This window comes from Psammomys obesus, unplaced genomic scaffold (assembly GCF_907164565.1).
Source record: "Psammomys obesus unplaced genomic scaffold, mPsaObe1.curated_primary_1811, whole genome shotgun sequence".
NCBI lineage: Eukaryota > Metazoa > Chordata > Mammalia > Rodentia > Muridae > Psammomys > Psammomys obesus.
Genome location: NW_026596109.1, coordinates 9,448,955 through 9,464,826, shown reverse-complemented (window position 1 = coordinate 9,464,826; position 15,872 = coordinate 9,448,955). Strand labels below are relative to the sequence as shown.

Genomic DNA, 15,872 nt, shown 5'->3' with positions numbered 1-15,872 from the left:
TACTAAATTTGGCCACTTAACCTGTGATTTTTTTTTTTTTTTTTGTCATTTGAAAAGTTAAATATTTTTCACGATGTGTTCATCAGTTTCCCTTGCGCATCTTTTTGTGTGTTGCACACACAGAGGCAGATTTAGAATGACAGAGGGCACAGCTGTGTGGCCGGAGGTCTTTGATGTGGATCTGTCTATGCTCTGTGTTTTAGGCAACTAACCTCTTGGGGGGGTCTTTCTGGCTGGCTTCTGTCTAACGGGTGTGAGGACTAAGAGCCTCACTAGACACCTGTCATCTCCTTGCCTGCTTGCAGCATTCCCTCTGCTTTCTGGGGCTGTTAGGTTCCTGGGAAACTGAGCAAGGGATGGAGGGGTGCCTCAGCCGCAGTAGGAGGAAGAGCGCAGATGGAAGCATCCTTTCCTGGGAGTGAGGGAGGTCATGGCCTCCACGAGAGGGGGTTTCACCTCAGCCGAGACACAGGGCCAGGAAGGAAGCCAGCGTACCTACCTACCCCGTAGCCATGGCGACAGCCCACCCTACCAGCAGCACGGGATAGCACGCCCTCCCCACAGCCCAATGACAGAACACCTCATTCATAGTGTGACGGCTCACCCTTCCACAGTGCAGTGAAAGCCCATCCTACCCATGGACAGCCTACCCTAACCACAGCACAGGCTAGCCCACCCAACCTACAGCGTGGTAGGTTTCACCCTACCATCGATTCACCCTACCCATGGCGGCCCACCTTACCACAGCATGGGGACAGCCCATCCTACCTTCTTCACAGCCATGGGGAATGGCAGCAGAAACAGAGGAGTCAAGTACCAGACTGATGGGGTCAAAGGGCCCCAAGATGGTGCCTGGGTGAAGAAAGGGAATAGCGGCCAAAGTTATAGATCCACCTGGAACCCGTGACTGTGACCTGATTTGGAAGAGTGGTTTTTAGGGGTGTAGTTAACTAGATGGGCCCTGAATTCCATGCCATGGTCCTTGTGAGAAGAGGAAGCCCTCAGATATAGACAGGAGGTAGCTTTGGAGGACTCAGAGGACAAGGTGCTTCTCCAAGCAAGGAAACTGGCGCATGAAGCAATGGGCCTCCTCGTAGTATCTTAAGGGAACACAGGCCTCGAATACTTGAAAGCCCTCTGTCACATGTCCTGCCTTTGACATTTTTGAGACAGGGTCTCGCTTTGTTGCCCTGGCTGTCCCTGACTTTGGGGTTCTTCTGCCTCCCCTTCCTGAGTTCTGGGATGGCAGCCATCTGCCACCAAGTCTGGCTTAAAATCTGTCTCGAATCCCCAAAACTAACATCCCTCAGTAGCACGGGAGTTATGTCTACAAGGGCCTCATGAAATCTTTAAGCAGATGTTTAGGTTTGCTGGGAACCGATTCCACACAAGGTCTTCTTATTTGAACAGTTTATCATCACAGTTATGAGCCTCTGCTGATGTTTTGGTCAATGAAAGGCCGAATCTATTGGTGGTGTGTTCACCACTCCATAGGCAGTGGGGCTTGGGAGAATGGAGCGGATAAATGGGAAGGACTCTCACAAAACAGCCAACTTTATTCAGAGCGCCAGACAATTCATACTCTGAGGATTAAGATAGGTCACTCTGAGGATTAAGAAAGTTCTCGTGAGTTCAAGCTATAGGCAATCACAAGGACAAGCTGAGCGTGGTTAAAACATGTTTTTCATAGAGGCTCATAAAGGATAGTTCAAATATTTAATTGAATGACATCTCCAAGCAATAATGAGTAATCGGAAGTAAACTCACTCCTATCCACTACCTGGGAGGAGCTCAAAAACATTTCAGGAACAATTCTGTCTTTTGAAGAAACTGAGGTCACAAGACTCTTCTTTTGTTTTTTGAGTTTTCTCACAAGTGCTCAGAATTCTCACGTGACTCCGTTCTTGGACTGTGCCCCGGCAATGGTGATTCCCCTAAAGCCATAAAGAGCCCGGCGCGAATATGGGCGGCGCCATGTAAGCTGGAATATACACCATGATGTTCAACCTCAAACCCGCCATTTCTTGAGGCCTTCCTCAGAATGTATCCCATCTCAGAATTTATCCCAAGAGTATATGGCCCATGGCTTCCCACCTTAAGTGACAATAGACTGGGCTAGACAGACAGGTGGTTGTTAACAGGCATTGGCAGCCTCCGGGCTCCCTGAGCTCACTTGGAACCACTGAGCTCTGCTCAGCCACCAGGGTATGACAGCTCTCCAGGCTGTTCTCCTAGGCATCCAGGTGGAAGCCTTCCGGAAGGGTCCTGAGGCAGACAGACACTCAGGGACCGGCAGGAGACTGAGTGCCCAGGAGAGGAGAGAGGACTGTCTCACAGGCTGCCAAGGCAGCCATGGCGCATGAAGGCTGGAGATGGGGGCTGGAGAAGGGGAGAGGCAAGACATAGGAAGCCGGGGAAGCTTGGCCCCCCAGCCAGCCCCTCCAGTAAGCAGGTCCCCTGAGAAAGAGAAGGCGGAAGGGGATTTTGCTAGTTTCCTCTCGTGTTCTGAGAGTGACGTGTCACGTGTAAAGAGTCTCCTGCTGTGGCCCCAGGGCACACTGCTAAGAGTAGCATGGTGTCAAGGAGCTCATGGGGATTGATGGGAGCCCTGACAAGAGGGGCCAGGTAGAAGAAGGCACCCAGTGGACAGGAGACTTCACCCCTTGTCTCGGCAGCTGGATGGTGAAGGTGGTGAAAACCCTGCTACTGAAAATGGGCTGTTCTTATGAGTCCAAGTTTCTGGAGGAGCAGGGTGGCTGGGAGCTCATGGGCCAGGCGGAGAACCACTACAGGGGAGTGTCCCTGCTGGCAAGGTAAGGTGCGGTTCCTCAGTGGGGTAGGGTGGGGCAGGGTGGGCCCTCTGGATCTTCAAACAGGCCTGAGCTTGCATCTCTGAGAAACAGCTCTTCTTCTTCTCTCACCTCTCCACCGCAGCTTGGGGGATACTGTCCTAGCAGTGGACAACACCAGTGTGAAAGATGACATTCGCTCTTGGGAGTCAAGCTTGGTTGGAATGGTGGTTCCTTGAGTTTGTAGATCCCTGACGTAGTTGGCTTCCCCTTTTGGCCTGGTGACACGCTCAGTGAGTGAAGGCATTTGCTGCCAAGGCTTGCCGACCTGAGTTCAATTCCTTGGACCCACATGAGGGAAGGCAAAGCTCCCACTGGTTGTCCTCTGACCTCCACATGAGCACTGTGGCCCGCATACTTAAGAGCTCTCTCTGTCAGCCTGGCATGGTAGCATTCCCCTTGAGCCCCAGCTCTCAGGAGGCAGAGGCAGGAGGATCTCTGCGACTTCTGCATAGTGAGTTCCAGGACAGCCAGGGCTACATAGTGAGACCCTGTTTCAAACAGAACAAAACAGTTCCCTTCCTTACCAGGCTGTGACCTCTGCTCTTACACTAAACACAAACATGGTGGGGTAATTGGTCTCTTTGGCAATGTGGTCGTGGAGGTAGGCTACTTGAACCTACCTCAGTTTGAACCTCAGCCGTTTCCCAGCTGGAGCACCACTCCATGGTGCTCCACTCTATGGTGCTCCACTCTGGCCTCTATTCCCTGTGAGTAATAGGCAAACGCTAGGAAGACTTGCTCCGGAGAGAGAGTTTGACCCTAAGAGCAGCACAGGCTACCATTACGGAGGCTGGGGCAGGCCAGGGATTACAAATGCTAGCTTTGCATAAGAACATGGCTGGGTCGTCTATCCGAGGCCACAGAGTGAAAAATGACTAGCACTCAGATTAGCACTCCCTCTCCAAAGACACACCCCCTCCCTTGGGGCATCTTGACTGTGGTCCTGGTGCTGTGACTCCTGCTAGAAGAGTCTCTCCCCTGGGCTCACTCAGGACACAACCACAAGGTGGAGAACCAACTGTTCTTGAGACACCCTGCAAAAATGGGCTACATGGATGCCTCCACTTTGGTTCTCACCAGCACCGAAGAGACAGTGCTTTGACCATGTCAGGGTTAAACAGAGGAAACTGAGGCCCAGAGATTTTAAGTGCCTGCCCCAAATCACACAGCAAATGCTGGAACCAGGATTTGAAACCAGACTCTGTCAACATCAATTCCGTATGCAATAGGCACTCTGCTCGATTCGGTGACCCATGGAGCACCATGCTTGCTTGGTCCTTAGAGGGGAGCAAGCATTGGGTCATCTTACCTGGCTGTGCTCTGCCCTGAGTTCTCACCCCAATGGGGTCCTGAGCCTGTGCATTCAGGCAGTTTTCCATGTGGTGCCGATGCTGGCTGTGTGGGTGGGGTGGGGGTGGGCCTCAGTGGGATGAGCAAGGCAGCTGGAGTGGGAATTTTTATTTGGGCCCACACCTCTGCTGCTTTTCCAGCTTCAGGAGCTAAGCCAGCCCCACTCAGAGCCTTGGATCCCTCTGTGAACTGGGGATAAATGAAACAGCCTATGTGGAAAGGTGGTGTAGAGACCCATGAAATGACAAGGGGGAAGCCGGCTGCTGCTGGCCTCCATGAGTGAGACCCCACACACTGTCCTAGGCCAAGTCGTCTTCCACTCTGGACCTCGATTTTCCCATCTGTCTAAAGAACCGTTAAGCACAGCTGACTCAGAGAGATCACCCGGGTGGAAAGGCTGGGGTCGCAGGAACCCCGCCGACACTGGCCAGCCAGGCTTTGCAGGGCCACTGTCAGACCTCCGGCCACAGGCCTGTGGGACTGGGAGCCTGAGGGTTTGCTCCTCCCTAGGGCCATGGTGCACTACTCCTGCCAGGAGCTGTGTCGCATCCTCTACCTGCTCATCCCACTGTTGGAGAGGGGCGACGATAAACACAAGATCACATGCACCGCCTTCTTTGTGGAGGTACTTCCTGGGGCCCTGGGCACCCAATGAGGGTTATTGAGAGCCTCGAGTCACGTTGTGGTCATTTCTCCTGGGGAGCAGCCCTTTGCAGACTCCAGGAGGATTGCTAGGCATTCAAGGCTTGCTTTGGGGGTACATAGTGAGTCCCAAGTCCAGCGTGGACTACGTACGGAGTGAGACCTTGTCTCAAAACTATCTTAATTAATTCATTAACTAAATTATCAATGCTACGTAGGAGATGTGGCTCAATGGTAGAAGGCTTGCTTGGCACACGTGAGGACCTGGGTCTGATTTCCAACATTGCAAGCAAACGAGATGGGAGCTGTTATTCCGTGTCTCAGGCCTAGCCCACAGCTTGGTGTACAGCAGGCCTGAGTAGCTTGCATGGACAGGCAGAAGTCAACAATGGTGTGGTCCTCCACTCCCTTCTCTCCCCTCTGGTTACCTGGTTGATCCTGCCCTCTCCACCAGGCTCTCCTGTCCCCAGTACTTCCCATCTCACAGACATGACTCTCCACAGTGGCAGTGGTTGTCAGCGATGGGGATAAAGAGTTGTTTGTGAGGGCGAGGTGGTGGGAACCAAAGCCTGAGGCTGCCGAGGGAGGGGGGCTGTGAGGTAGAAAAGGGAGATGAGAGTGGGCTGTCGCTGGTGATGGAGCTAAGCCCACAATGGGGACATGGGAGAAGAGCAGTCCTCGGAAGGGGAGGAGCCAAGTTCCCGGTTGGGCTTGATTCCTCCAACAAACACACATTCCACCCCAGTTCTTAGGTTGAGTGATGGCCCAAGGAGAGTTGGTTGAGTTTTCACTCTAGAGGAAGCCCACGGATGTCCAGGTGGCAGAAGGGCAAATGGAGCACTGAGGTTCCTAGCTGCTGCCTCAGGAGGATGCCCATAGTTCCCAGGACTCAAGGGCGAGGGTTGAGGCTGAGCTGTGTGAGGTGTGGGAGGAAGAGTGGAAGTGGCTGTCCCAGCAGAAGGGCACCCTGCTAGCACAGGAGGGACAAGCTGGCCTGGCCGTTTGAGGAATGGTGCAAGATGACTGGCTAATGTAGGAGTGGGCATCAGGGTGAACACAGAATGAAGGAGGACAGAGAGGCAGGTGGGGGCCGGGAGCCAGGCAATGGGGAGGCACAGGGAAGAGATGACTTTAGCATCCCCATCAGTCTCTGATCACTAGTGGGTGGAAAGCCCTGGCAGACAGGTCTCCACGCCCACAGCCTGGGGAGGTGGAGCCTGGGAGTCCCAGCACGACCGTGGGCCATGCAGCCCTCAGCTCAGGAGCCAATGCCGTTTGCTCTCTCAGCTGTTCCGAATGGAGCAGGTGCGTCGCATCCCGGAGGAGTACTCCCTGGGGAGGATGGTAGAAGGCCTGAGCCACCGTGACCCCGTCATGAATGTGCTGTCCATCCGGGGCCTCGTCATCCTGGCCCGTAGGACTGAGAAGGTGAGTACAGGGTTGGGGTAAAGCCCAGCTCTGCCAAGCCCTGGGCTGGAGGGAGGTAGGGCTCAGCTGCCAGTCTCCCAGATGCTGGTGGCTGCCTACTTTGGGCGGTCCCATCTATAAAATAAATCCGCCACCACAATCACCGTGTATTATGTTCTTTTCCAACACTTCCTGATCCATATTTTGTTCAGTGTCCCTGCTGACAATGTGTAGAATGGCAGTAATTATTCCTATTTGTGGGGGGTGGGGGTGGGAATGGTTTAAGACAGGGTTTTTCTGTGTAGCCTTGGCTGTCCTCGAACTAACTCTGACTGCCTCTGAGTGCTGGGATTAAAGTCATGTGCCACCAACATCCGGCAATTATTCCTATTTTATGGGTCAGAAAAGTGAGGTCTGGCATCGTAGAAACTCCCCATTTTTTTTTTTTTTCCTACCAGGTACTGTTGCAGCTTGTGACAAAGCTGGGATGAAGGAACAGGACATAGACTTAGAAAGCCAACTTGTCATGTAGCATATCGTCCACCTGGGGCCAGAGGAGGGGATAGGCCTCCAGAGACCCACCAGGAGGGACTCAGGGAGACCAAAGAAGGCTTTAGAGGACAGCCAGAGCTCAAAGGAGGGAGTTCAGAACAGGTGGCAAGGCACCTGCCAGGCCTGGAGGTGAAAACAGGGCTGGGCCGCCCAGGTCTTCTTGGTGGATGGGAGGCCTGGATTTCCCATCTGCTGGCCCAGGCAGAACCCCCACCTCCATGCTTCTGTCCCATAGATGGCCAAGGTGCAGGCCCTGCTGCCCTCCATGGTGAAGGGCCTGAAGAACATGGATGGGGTGCTGGTGGTGGAGGCTGTCCATGACCTCAAGGCCGTCTTCAAGGAGCAGGGCAAGAAGCCAGTGGACAGCTCAGTCTATGTGGAGCTGCTGCAGATCCTGCTGCCTCACTTCAGCGACGTAAGGCGTCGGGAGGGGCTGGGGAAGAAGGACGGGAAGGGGAGGGACCTGGGGTTGTACTATGGCGCTATTTACTCTTCCACACTGGCGTCTGGGCATTGCTGATCCAGACTAGAGAGAGGGCACCTTGGCCCAACTGCTTCTCCAGGAGGAAGCTATTTTATGATGAGTTTCCCCAGAGAAGGTGGGCTTACTGTCACTGGCTGGCCTAATGGAACCTTTTTGGCAGTTCTACCGAGGAGGCCATTTTCCCAGCTGACCACAAGGCATCTTCAGAATAGGCTGGGCAGAGTGCTGAACACTAAGTGTGGGCTCAGTGAGGAGAGAGCTGGCCCATGTCAGCCGTACCAGGCAGCCTGGGCTCTTCTCTGTCTTCATGCTGAGAAGGCCCTGCAAAAGAGGGAAAAGAAGGCCATGGAGCATCCCCCTGGATGAGAGGGCCCCTGAGCCTCGTGTTTGTCCCAGGAAAGAGAAGAGGTGCAGGTCTCCTGCATCAACATATATGGCAAAGTGGTTCAGAAGCTCCAGACGCCCCGCACCCAGGCCATGGAGGAGCAGCTGACCAGGACGCTAATGCCCCTGCTGCTCGTCATGCAGGAGGGCAATGCCAAGGTGGGCCAGGTGAGGATGGTGCAGGTGTGCGGCCCTGAAGGGCCACCTCCCTTACAGAACCAGGCTGGGATTGTGGCTCGCTCGGAAAGCAGTTACGTCCAGCCTGGTGTGTTTACTAGAGGCACGTCAGACAGAATCCCCCCCCCCCTCAAAGAACTACCTTCACGTGTGTCTTCCTTTCCTTCCTTTAAGTTTTATTTACTTATTGGCAGTACTGGGGATTGAACCTTAGCTAGGCTGTTCATGCAAGGCCAGCACTCTACCGAGGAGCTACAGCCACAGTGCTTCCATGTGAATCTTTCAAATGGGAAAGTCCAATCTAGTTATTTTTTCGTGTCTATGTGGTGTGGGGGGGGGAGGAAGAGGAAGGGAGAAAGGGGGTGGAGAGGGAGAAGGAGAGGAAGAAAGAGGAGGGAGAGAGAGCGGTGTGAGTATGGGCACACACGGCACAGTGAGGGCACAGAGAACAGCTTGTGGCATTGGTTTTCTCCTTCTACTGTCCCATGGGTGCCAGGGACTTAACCCAAGTTGCCAGACTTGAGGGGTAAGTACCTCTACCCACTGAGCCATCCCCTCAGCCCCCAAATTCAGTTTTTATATGCATGTCCCCTGGAGGTTTTGCCGTCCTGGAATTCCACACTGCTGGTATTTCCTTCCTATTGGTCTGTAGAAATGTGCGAAGACCCTGTTCCGCTGCTCTTGCTTCATGAATTGGGATCTGCCAAAAAGGGCTTACAGCCAGAAGCCCTGGGACAACCAGCTACAGACGGTGGCCAAAATTTGCAAGTATCTCGTGAGTGCTTCCTGTGTGTGTACTGACTCTTTGCAAGGGTGTTGGGGGCTGGGATTCACCCTCCCTTCCTCTTTTGTTTCACACTCGTGACTGGGGGTTCATGTTACCACTACAAGCTATTGGCTCTGGAGCCATCTCCATCTCTGGCTTCTCCGCCTCTAGCATCTCCTTCCTCTGAATCACTGGATGCCTTCAATGCCCACCAAGCTGAAACTCTATTTGTCTGTCTGTCTATATTTTCTGTCTGTCTCTGTCTATCAAGCATCTATCTCTCTCTCTATCTATCTATCTATCTATCTATCTATCTATCTATCTATCTATCTACCTATCTTTATCTATCATCTATCAACCATCTATCTACCTACATCTATCTATCTGTCTCTGTCTATCTGCCTGCCTGTCTGTCTGTCTATCTGTCTACCTATTATCTATTTCCACTCTCTGTCTGTACTCCCCCATCCGTGTGCCTAGGGACTGACCCCATGAGTTATAGCTGCAGCCTATCTATACTATCTTCTCTGCCCCGATGGTCAGATACCCCTGCTAACAGTGACACTCTTACTCAAGGCCTCTGTAATTAGCATTTACTGTTATTACTGTCACATTAGAGAGGGAAAAGGAAGGGTGGAAAAAATGTTTGCTAACATCATTAATTCACATGCCTGCAGCGGCTGGTCACCTGGCAGTAACCTCTGTGATGTGGAAGTAGAGTGTCCTGGGAGCCAGAAAAGCCACACATCATGAAAGGCAGCAGAGAGCTGGGGTCCGTCTTACTATGAGAAAAGCTACATTTAAAAAAAAACCAAAAACAAAATATTAACAGTCAATTTAGCTCACTTAAAAGTATGCTGTAAGGGCTTTCGAGACAGTGGATAGCTCAACTACTAATGGATTTGTTTTGCAAATGCAAGGACGTGAGTTCAATCCGACAACAACAATCCTGAATTCAGAACCTACACAACAGCAAAAACCATTTGGGTGTGGGAGTCCACACTTGGAAAAGCAGCCTAGCTTACCTGGCAAGCTCCAGGCCAATGAGAGACTTTGTTTCAAAACAAACAAATAAAAAACAAACCAGAACTAAGTGGACAGCACCAGAACAACAGCAAGGGCTTATCTTCGGGCCTCCTCACACATGTGCCACCATGCCTGGCCTCTGACTCCCCTTCCTGCATTAGCATTTCCCAGGCAGCATTCCTAGTGACTGGGGTACCCTGTGCATGCCGGTGCATACCGTGTACATACATTCACCCTCACACATGAACTTGTGTACGGATACACACACACAATAAAGTACCATGTTAAGCTGGGTATAACCCTTGCACTTGGCAGGCTGAGTCAGGAGGACCGTTATGAGTGTGGGAGCATCTTGTCCTATAGAGTGAGTTTTTATAAAAAAAAAAAAAAAAAAAAGCAGAGGCCAAACTATATTTAAAAAATTACTGTATGGCTGGGCACAGAGGTGCACGCCTGTAATTTCCAGCACTTTGGGAGGCAGAGGCAGGCAGGTCTCTGTGAGTTTGAGGCCAGCCTGGTCTACAAAGCTAGCCCAGGACCACCAAGGCTACACAGAGAAACCCTGCTCAAAACAAACAAACAAAAAATAATTGTGCTAGACACTGCTCTGAAGACTGGTGCTGTGGCTGTCTGTTTGTGACCTCTGTGGCCGATCCCTCTGGATTCCCACTTTCTTCTTTGCTTTCCTGGCCATTAACAACTCTGCTCACGTGAAAGCTAATTCTTGGGCTGAGTACCACAGCACAGTTAGTAGAGTACCTGCCAAGCGTGCATGAGAACCTAGGCTTGGTCCTTGGCAACCCATAAACCTAGCTTGGTGGTGTTGGTGGAGGAAGCCAGCTTAGGCTACCTGCAGCCCTACTCTAAATGAATGAATGAATACAAGGAAGCCAACCTCTACTTGTAGCTTTAAGAAGGGACCAGTGACTTACTGTTAATCAGTGGACGAATCAACTATCTAGTTCATTCATTTATCTAGCACAGGAGTTCTCAACCTCCCTAATGCTGCAACCCCTTAATATAGTTCCTCATGTTGTGGTGACCTCCGACCATAAAATTATTTGCGTTGCTACTTCATAACTAATTTTGCTACTGTTATGAATCATAATGTAAATATCTGTGTTTTGCAATGGTCATGGTCAACCTCTTGTGAAAGTTTTAAGCAGCCCCAATACAAGCTCTGTCCAGGGTGCTGAGGTCTCTGAGCGAGTGAAAGGTTCCCTTATGTGGGAAAAGCTCAGTATACAATGGAAGAAAGGGTGTCAACACTTCTGAGCTGAGGTTCTAGGTAGCATGGCTGAGGATGTCCAAGATGCAGCAAGGAGCATTAAAAATGGAGGGTGAGTGCTCCCTGAGGGTCATGGAAAGGTTTGGTGGGAAGTGGCTTCTGACCTGAGGCTTGAAGGAGGAGAGGCAATTTATCAGGAGGAGGGGGGAGGGTACTCCAAACAGGAGCAACCCGCCTTCACCCCCACCAGCCTACAGGGCAGAGCTGGCTGTGGCAGGCCGTGTACTTGCTGTAGAGCATCACGAGTACGGCAGTGGAGGCAGTGAAGGGAGACGTCAGATTCAGTGAGATGGTGAAGGCTTTGCCTGCCAGACCTTGGCCTCGGCCTGCAGAGGCTGTCAACCGTGGCTGTGAGAAGTGAGCAGATGATTCGTTTTCTTTTCCTCTCAGCAGCCTCTTAGCTGAACAACTGCTCCCAGTTCTCTGCAGCAGAGCCACCCTGAGCATCTCTGCCAGGTTCCCTCGGCTTTGTCACTGCCAGTCGTGAGTGAGTGTTGGCATCCCACTTCCCAGTGCAAGAGGATGCCTCATTCGTGTCTGGCATTTAAGATGCCTCAGTCCTCCAGCTCATTACCCATTGCTCTGCAGCTCCAATCTGTCATCCTGGCCAGCCCGGTTTCCCTCTGCCCGCCACCCCCATGCCATCTCTGGTGGCATTTTGGAATTTTTCCTCCATTACATCAGGGTGATGGATTGATAGGAGACCCAGGGATGGTACGCTCTTAGAAATGAGGGTTGCTGTCAGATAAAAGAAGACACAGTTGCTGGGCAGTGGTGGTGCACGCCTTTAACCCCAGCACTCCACAGGCAGAGGCAGGTGGATCTCTATGAGTTTGAGGAGAGCTTGTTCAATGGAGTGATTCCAGGACAGCCAGGGCTACATAGTGAGATCATGTCTCGAAAAACCAAAACAACAACAACAACAACAAAACCAAGACAAATAGACAAAATCTGGTCCCTGGGGCATCTGGGCAAAGACCTGGGCAGTGGGGGTGCTTGGGAGCTGGCATGAGTGCAGTGCTGATGTGTTGAAGAGTTGCTCCTAGCTTTGAGATAGTGCGCCCAGGGCTTTAGGGGCTTCTCTTCGCTCTAGGTCAACTCTCAGAGAGATAGCATCTTCACATTCCTCAGCCAGAGCCTGGAGTACGCCAAGAACCCACAGGCCTCCCTCCGGAAGTCTTCTGTCATCTTCATAGGTAATCCGTTCTGGCATAACAAGTCCCACCACCGCACCTCTGCCCACGCTCCAGTCTGAGTTTCCCATAATCCCAGTCTCTCAGGGGAAGGTCTATTACAGATCCTCTTTGCCCAGGATTCTTCACAAGAATCTTCTGATGGCATCTGGGGCTGCCTCTCCCGCCCCTCTATACTACACTCACTACATTATATTTCTGGTTTCCCAAATAATCACATTCCCTTCACCAGGGATAGGAGATGTTACTGCGGAGAGGCCTGGAGGTGATGGCCACTGTAAATGATACTTCTTTTACTGTTTGCTTTAAATTCATCTGCTCTTTCTCATACCCCATTCACCCACCCACTCACCCATCCATCCCCGTCCATCCATTGGTCCATTACCTACACACACACACACACACACACACACACACACACACACACACACTCCACTCTCCCATCCACTCATCTGTCTGTCGTCTATCCATCTACCCATCTGTCCATCCATCCATCCACGTGTCGATCTGCCATCCATTCACTAATCTGTTTGTACCTCCTCTCATCCATCCTCCCCTTCATTGATTTATTTAGCCAGGCATGATGTCAGACATGATGATCAGATTAAAGAAGCACAGAGCTGATGGAGCGGGTGGGAGTGAGTCGGAGATGTGGTGAGGGGACTAACGTGACCATTTCTGGGAAGAGCAACAAGGCCTGGACACATGCACATCTCTAAGCTCAGGGACTTCTCAGAGGAAGCCCCTCACATGCTGATTTATTTGAATCTTGCTCCAAGCCAATGACTTCTAAAAATGTTAATGTTTAACACCTAATGCCAGGACCTGTGCCAAGGGAACAAAGTGAGTGGAGCCCACCTCTGCTTACAGTCAGCTTCTGGAATAATGTAGAACTTCTTACCTCTTTGGGGAGACAGACCTCTTGTGAGACTCAGAAGAAAGTTATGAACACTTTGCTTAGAAAATGCATATATGTACAAAATTTGAATATAGATTTAGGATCCTCAGAAACTTGCCCTCCTACTCCATCCTCCAATGTATACAAAATTAAGAAATGTATAGTCTGGTGTGAGACAGAGATTCACAATCAGGGTCTGGAGATGTAGCTTAGTGCTAGAATACATGATTGGTATGCCTAAGACCCAGAGTCAAGCCTCAGCTCCTGGCACATACATAAATATATGAATCATAAATCACAAGTAAAAACCAGCATATACAGAGCCAGATTATATGGACCCAGTGTATGCAGACCCAGGTTATACGGAGCCAGTGTATACAGGCCCAGTGTATAAAGGCCAAGTGTATGCAGGCCCAGTGTATACAGACCTGGTGTATATAAACAGGAAATTCACTGAGACTCTGAGATACTCTAGGCAGACGCCAGGCTCAGCCAGAGTCAGAAAGGAACCTCATGAAGAGCACTTTCTGAAGGGAACGTACAAGGACAAACAGCAACTCAGGAAAACAAATGAGTGAAGGCTCTGTGAGAGCGGCAGGGGATAGCCAGGGATGTGGAGCGAGGACAGCAGGATGAGCATGTGGGTAAGGAGCCATCAGGACAGCTCCTTGATTCACTTCAGTGGTCCATAGCACCCGTGTCTAGCAGGCGTACAAGAGAAGGGGCTCAGATTCCCTGGGAAAGTTGGCCAGGGAGCAGGACTTTGCCCTGTCACAGACAAGGAGGCTAAGGCCCATCCTAGGGTGGCGCTGTCAATCAGCTGCATCCAGGATCCTGCACTGTCCTGGTTCCATCCTGTCCACTGGACCACCACCTCTCTGAAACTCATGTTGAGAATCTGCCCTCAGGTCATAATGAAGCTCACCTTTCATGCCCTCATTTATGGGTCTGGGAGAGGGCAGGCAGATTCTCCGAGGACTTCCGGTTCAGGGTGGGAGGAGCAGGTATCAAGGTGGACGACTTTACCTGTTGGATTATCCAGGGTCCCTGGTCCCCTGCATGGAGAACATCATGACTGAAGAGTGGCTGAATGAAGTGAAGGCCGGTAAGTCACACCCTGGGTTGGCAAGGTACCAAGGGAGCAAGACCGTGAGCAGAATCACAGCGGGGAAGAGAAGAGAATTGCCGTGGGTCAGGGCAGGAGTCTTCTGCACAGCTCTGCCAGTGTATACAGACCCAGTGTCTGTATACACTAAGGTTTGTCTATAGTGACTGTAATGTTAGCAACCGTGGGGTCACCCAGAGGTAGAATGCACAACACCCTGGGGAGCTTGGAACTTCATTAAGCAAATGAGCTCCAAAAGCAAGAGCCAGGGTGGACAGTTTAAATGCTTAAGGGGCACAGCGTCTTTTTGCAACTGAGAGAGCTGATGGGAGTAGGAAGTTTGGCTAGACAAATCTGGGAAGGCTTCCCATAGGAGGCAGAATTTTCATTTTCACAGAGGCTTTGAAAGATGTGACAATATGAAGGGCTGGGAAGATGCTTCAGACGGGTGTCTAAGCCAAAGCTAGGAGATGGGAAGAAAGGATGAGTTCTGAGTTCTACCTAGGATGGAACCTTGTCTAAACATGTGGCCTTTCTCTTCCTCCCACCCAGCTCTGGGGATCTTGAGACATGATCCAGAAGCATCCGTGTGTATCTATGCAGCCCAGGCCCAGGACCACATTATGGCCAGTTGCTGGCGGAACTCTTGGCCACTGCCACATGGAGATTCATGGGTGTGTGACCCATCCAGTACACACCGCTGGAGCCCCAGCTGTGAGAACCTGCCCACTTCCCACCAGCGACGCTCCTGGATCATGCAGGCGCTGAGTTCCTGGAAGATGTCTTTGAAACAGTGACATATCAAAACCCCCAGCCAGATCATTGCAAATACCACGTGGTCAACCTCTCCTTCCAGATGGCTTCCTCATGAGAGATACCCCGAGCCCCTGTGTAGCCCTCACTCTGACAAGTCTGTGAAAAGAGTATGGCCTTCCTTTGTTGACTCACTTGACATTTACAGATGTGTGAGGGCTGTTTTGTTCGCTCTGTATAACGGGATACTGAGGCTCAGAGCAGTAAAGTGACTTGACCAAGGGCCACACAGGAGGTCTCCAGGACATCTCAGTTTCCCCTTCCCCAGTGATAAGAGCAGAAGGGTGATGATTTGGGGTGGCCCGTGTGGAAAGGGAAAGAGAGAAAAGAGACTCTTCCCACCTATGACATCGCACAAACTACATACTCTGGTAGATAGAGAACAGCTGTCAGGCACACTGTGCAGTGTGCAGAACAGCTCTCACGTCCAAGTGGTCAAAAGTTGTAAGGCATGGGGACTGTGGCATCCAGAGGTTGTGGTAGCCAGAGGAGAGACGCGGAAAGATGACTACGTTTGGGCATCTACTGGTGGAGAGCAGGGTACAGAGGACCAAAGACCACCTTCAAAGTCACAGTGAGAAGGAACCTAGAAAAAGAGGAGAGGTGCAAGGGCCAGGCCCTAAGGCCATAGAGGCTATGCATGACTCCATCCAGAGGACAGTGGGGAGGAATGGTGGGGAGCTAAGAAGAGAGCTCTATGAGCAGATGCCAGCTTTAGGAAACCCCTCATGGGGTGTAGGAACCACCGGGCATTGTTGTTGGGGCAGAGACGAATGCAGCTATTTTGAACAAGCGTCTGTTACTAGTCAGGAGCGAGACGCTTATGAACATTCATGACCCAAAGATTCTGCTTGTGCACATACATCTTGGGGTAATCTTTCCACAGCCCCACAGGGGCATGTATAAAGATGTCTGTTGTAGTATTATCTGTGAGG

The 15,872-nt window shown here is 51.4% G+C and overlaps 1 protein-coding gene across 1 annotated transcript in view; it reads left to right on the top strand.

The window, feature by feature from the left end:
* Window positions 1–15,156, top strand: part of Mroh7 (maestro heat like repeat family member 7) — a 35,286-nt gene extending 20,130 nt beyond the window's left edge. The window contains exons 14-22 of the mRNA XM_055628963.1: window positions 2,676–2,813; window positions 4,713–4,827; window positions 6,132–6,272; window positions 7,039–7,218; window positions 7,684–7,839; window positions 8,501–8,623; window positions 12,022–12,124; window positions 14,062–14,124; window positions 14,677–15,156. Coding sequence (XP_055484938.1) covers window positions 2,676–2,813; window positions 4,713–4,827; window positions 6,132–6,272; window positions 7,039–7,218; window positions 7,684–7,839; window positions 8,501–8,623; window positions 12,022–12,124; window positions 14,062–14,124; window positions 14,677–14,921 — 1,264 coding nt within the window. The 3' untranslated portion in view covers window positions 14,922–15,156. The remainder of the gene's footprint in view (window positions 1–2,675; window positions 2,814–4,712; window positions 4,828–6,131; window positions 6,273–7,038; window positions 7,219–7,683; window positions 7,840–8,500; window positions 8,624–12,021; window positions 12,125–14,061; window positions 14,125–14,676) is intronic.
* The last annotated feature ends 716 nt before the right edge of the window (window positions 15,157–15,872 follow it).